The 4,962-nt window shown below is 39.7% G+C and overlaps 1 protein-coding gene across 1 annotated transcript in view; it reads right to left on the bottom strand.

Annotated features, from left to right (window-relative positions):
- Positions 1-4,962, bottom strand: part of afg3l1 (AFG3-like AAA ATPase 1) — a gene marked incomplete at its 5' end in the record, with an annotated part of 16,706 nt that overhangs the window by 9,662 nt on the left and 2,082 nt on the right. The window contains 2 exon segments of the mRNA XM_014014953.1: positions 1,306-1,430; positions 4,421-4,492. Coding sequence (XP_013870407.1) covers positions 1,306-1,430; positions 4,421-4,492 — 197 coding nt within the window.

A 4,962-nucleotide genomic window follows, 5' to 3' on the forward strand; every position in this document is an offset into this window, starting at 1 on the left:
ATATTTATGTTTGTGGTTGTAATGTGACAAAATATGGAAAAGTTCAAGGGGTATGAATACTTTTGCAAACCACTGTAACATGTCTGTGAGAGCCAAAATTCTTACTGGTTGATAGATGATCAAATACTTATTTCACACAATAAAATGGGAATTAATTATTTAAAAATCATACATTGTATTTTCTGGATTTTTGTTTTAGATTCCATCACTCACAGTTGAAGAGTACCTATGATAAAAATTACAGTTATCTACAAGCTTTGCAAGTGGGAAAACCTGAAAAATCAACAGTGTATCAAATACTTGTCCTCCCCACTGTATTTCTATATTTAATGGTTTTAGTTGAGTTTCAGTCGACAAAAGCTTAAAAAATTGTTTAGTTTTAGTCTTAAAAAAAGACAACATATTAGTCTTTACAAAATAATTTGAGTAATTTGTGTTAACATTTGCGAATTTGTGTTACTCTACAAGTGCCCAAAACAAAAACATTCTCACTTTGTGTCTTTATTTCTCAGAATTTGCTGAAGTGCAATGAACATACAAAATACACATGGCCAATATTATAAACAATAAAGGGGAACGCACATGTTCAACTCAAACTTGTCAGCCAGGACGATGAAGATGCATCTTATTTATAAAAACGGACATCATGCAGTCCTAAACTTAGTTAGTAGACTATTAAACTAATAAGTGTTTACATGCACCAGGCTTTTATTCAGAACGGAAGCACTGAAGTGCGCAGTTGCTAACTCCCCCCGGCCAAAGAAGAAAAACACCACAGAAAAGAGTTTTACTTTCATCATGAACGTAAACAAACAGCTTCTGCGCTCAGAATGGACCTGCGACAGCTTTTAATAATGATGGAGAGACATTACTCCCTGGTTAAGCTACAGGTGACGGACGGACTTTTTATTATTATTTATTTTTTATTTATTTTTTATTTTTTGCGAAGTGGCGCAGACTGTGAGAGAATGGGAGGAAATGTTCTGCGCTGCTGTGTGTGCGCGTGTGTGTAACAGCGATGCTGTCCCTCCCTCCACTCTGAATTCTAAATGATTGACAGACCACAGAATAACATTTTCGTCCAGTCTCGTCAACAAAAACTCACACACGTTTCGTCACGTCTTAGTCATCAAAGAGCTATGTTTATTCCGCTACCGTCTCGTTATCGTCATGAAAAAAGGAGGCGTCGATGAAAATATTTCGTCATCGTTAACGAAAACAACACTGTTCTGGTCCTCAAGGACAATGTCAGCTTGAAGCCCCAATGACCAGAGTTGGAACCAGGAACGTAATTCTGCCACTCACCCATCGCTCTCAGTGCTGTAGACGACAGCAGCTCGATGAGACAGCTCCACACCGAGCTCCATTTGGGCAGCCTCCAAGTTCCTCTCAAACGTGTCCACGCTGCCAATGTTGAACCAGACATAACTCTGAAGGTCACACAGCACAGGAACATGTGAAACTGAAGCACAGCACGACGCAGGACAATTCAACAGCAAAGCTTTAAAAACAAACTAAACAGCGTCTAAAGTTGTGTTGAGTTAAAGGTCAAATTAAGGCAACTTAGTTTGTCAAATAACTGGAATTTGATAGTATATTATATGCAGACCGATCATCCACCAAATTTCTAAATATTGTTTTAAATGTGACCAAAACATGCCATTTTCTATAAACTGCATAAAAAGCAGAGTTTGAGTTTCCATTCAGAGCTCCTGCAGGAGGCGGAGCTTGTGTGACATCAGGTGTCCAACAACTCTCAGCTCCTCATTTGGATTACCTGTAGAAGCAGCTTTTGGTTTATAATTTTACATAATTTTGTGGACTTGAAATGGGATATTGTGTGGCTTTTGGGTTCACAAATGGTGAAGGGTCAGCTGCCAGCTTTTTTTTTAAATTTTCTGAAAGATCCATGACAGTGGAAGATTTGAGTGGATGTGGTGGGGAGGAGAAACTGGAAACCAAGGACGTGTAGCAAGTTCTGCTCATACTATTTTGAAGACGGACTTTTGATGCCTCACAGTTTGAGAAGATCCATCGGTTTGAGGTCAAAAGGCTCAATCCGAATCAGAATATGGGCAGAATAATATTCTGAATCAATTTGTCGAAATGTCAGAAATTTATAAAATTTGATGTTGACAAAATCATGTTGAGAAACAAAGAGAGAAACTCTGATGTAAGGACATGCATCCACTGCTTCAGAATCTTATGTCCCAGTTTTCAACACTCTGACTAACGTTTTTGTTCATTGAGTTCCCAAAATATTGTTTAAACTGTTTTATTCTAAAGTTTGAGAAAAATGTTTTTGTTTCTTTTAAGTTGGATTGATTCTGGGCACAGTGTTTGTTTGACACGCGATTGTGGATTTATAAATCACTTTTCTGCAGCCAAACAGTGAATCTCCACTGGTGTGCTCGTATGCAGTTCAGCTCAGTTTAGCCTCGACCAAATGTGCCTCCATTAGGTTCCAACCACGCTCAACCAACCACAGCCGCGCTGTTTCAGAACCCCCTCTCCAGTGGTTCTAAGCTGGTAAAAGCGAGTAGAGCACGCTTAAACTGGGTACACACCGGACGCGTTTTGAGCAGCCAGTTTACATGCAAAGTCTGTGGTGGACACACATCTAGGAGCAGCGCGGCACGTTTTGCCAGTTTAGCACGGCACGCAAGGTAGCGGTAGGATGCGGCAGAGCGTCCAAAGCAGCCGCTGCTCGAGTTCAACAAATTGAACTTTTGCTGCTCGATGCGCCGCAGCAACCAATCAGAGAGAATAATTTTTCCATGTGACGGTTTCCTGAGCAGCTCTATAGTTGAAATTGACCGTCTGCAATTGATGTTCTGGCTGGAAATATCAGCACCGATGTGGGTCAACGGCTTAAACTGACCGCGGTGTTAAACTGAGCTCGGGACAAAAAATATATATTTTGTCAGCTCGCAGCTTCTGGAGTGGTGAAACTAACCGAATAAACCGCCTCTAAATTATCTGGTGAATTAATTATCTGCTGTGTGCAACATTCGCTTGCTCTTTAGTAAATAAAGCAAAGCCATTTTCTTTATTTTATCTTTATTTCACCCGTCATTAAAGACAGATCTGAAAAAACCAAGATGCTCCTCCCTCTTCAGACGCACATCTACGTTCACACCGAACGCGTTTCAGTGCATCCAACTTGAGACATTGGGTGCATTTTTGCTGCTCAAAACGCCTTTGGTGGGAACCCGGCTTTACGATTTTGACATCAGCAGAATGCTGTGCGTGGATTAGCTCTGGGATTGATTTGAGAGAGGAAAGGCAGAGAGAGACGCTTTTGTTTTAGAATACGAGTAAGCGGCACGATATGACATGGTGAAAGCAGTGATAAAACCACAATGGCATTTTTTTCTTTAAAGGGCCGATATGTGTTTCTCAGACATTTTTTTAAATACTATACCATAATAAAGTATCTATGTCATCTTTAGTTGTTATTAAAATGCTGTTTTTATGTTTAAATAGAAAACAAACTTATATTCTCATCACTTCCTCTTCTAAACGTCTTGAAATTGGCTTCTGTCTCTTTAAGAACCACCTTCTGCTTCTGTCCCGCCCATTTCAGAGAGGGGTTGGGGGTTCGCGCACACGCTATGATGCAGTTTACTTGGCATCTGAAAATACATCTCCTCAAAGGTATTTTGAATCTGAAAAGAGCGTCACTGAGTGAGAAGTAGGAGCTCAGCAGACAGTTTCAGTTTCAATCAGTTTGCTTTGTTACTGCCGAGAGCCTACATGAGTCATGGGCGGTGTGTGTGTGTGTGGCGGAGGGGGAGCACTCTGCCATGAAGAAGCTCGGCTTAAAGACACGTCCCAGAGGTGTTTCTGGTCCCCATCTGTCATTTTGCTCCTCAGCATGGCTTCCTAAAAACGCTGCCAGATTTCTCAAACATGCATGAATGAGTCAAAGCAAGGCTTTGGGCATGTTTTTTTTATGAGAGTATAACACTATAACATGATATAAAACTCAAAAAAGTTGATTTTACATGATACTGCCCCTTTAAACACAACACATGAAACCACTGCAAAGATGATGGACAAGATTCAGGTGAAGTTTAAGGATGTGGCTGGCTGTGAAGAGCTCAGCCATAATCCCATCCACAGAGTGAGGAACACACTGACATGGAGACACACGCACACCTGAGCAGAACCAAACAGAACTGAACTGAATAGAGTAGAACTGTGCTCATGGAGATGGGGCTTAACAGGTCAGAACAAGACAAAATTTATAGATCTGGAGTGGTCCACAAATCCAGACTCTTTTCAAGGACTCACTGACAGAACAAACTGCTGTGATTAGAACAGGTTATCTACTCGCTCTCTATCCATCTCAGTGCTTTTCTACATGACACTGCTGCAGTAAGAAGCATCTCACGCAATGAAGGGAGGTTCTACTTACTGACTCTATGTCAGCTCCTGGCACCAGGATAACTCTGACAAACTGTTTGTTGACGACCTCCAACCGCTCCACCTGGAAAAGGTATTAAACTGTTAGCGGTCTCTCACTGGACTGCTAATATGGAGCTAAACAAGAGGCATAATGGTTCTTTACTTGAAAAAAAATTTATTTTCTAACTTGAAATTTTTATTTTTAATAACTTATTTTTTTGAGTTTTTGTTTTATTTTTTCAGATTCAAATATTCTTTATATTTTCTTCACCTGACTAAGCAAGTTAATGTTCTTTCATTTTAAACATGATTAGTGCTGCAACAACTACAGTAGTTGACATAATTGATTAAATAGATTTTAAAAATAAGTCTGAAGAAATTTTGTAACTGATTAATTGAATATTAGATTCAGTTTTGTATTTTATACTTTCTGATCATTTCAGTCTGTAAGGTTAAAACAGACAAAGAGTTGGTGTATGTGTGTTATCATGTTTTTTCTCTTAGCCTAAACAAAACTGAGTGACGTTCTGATGTCTGACTAAAAGGTAACAC

Source organism: Austrofundulus limnaeus, unplaced genomic scaffold, assembly GCF_001266775.1.
Source record: "Austrofundulus limnaeus strain Quisiro unplaced genomic scaffold, Austrofundulus_limnaeus-1.0 Scaffold120, whole genome shotgun sequence".
NCBI lineage: Eukaryota > Metazoa > Chordata > Actinopteri > Cyprinodontiformes > Rivulidae > Austrofundulus > Austrofundulus limnaeus.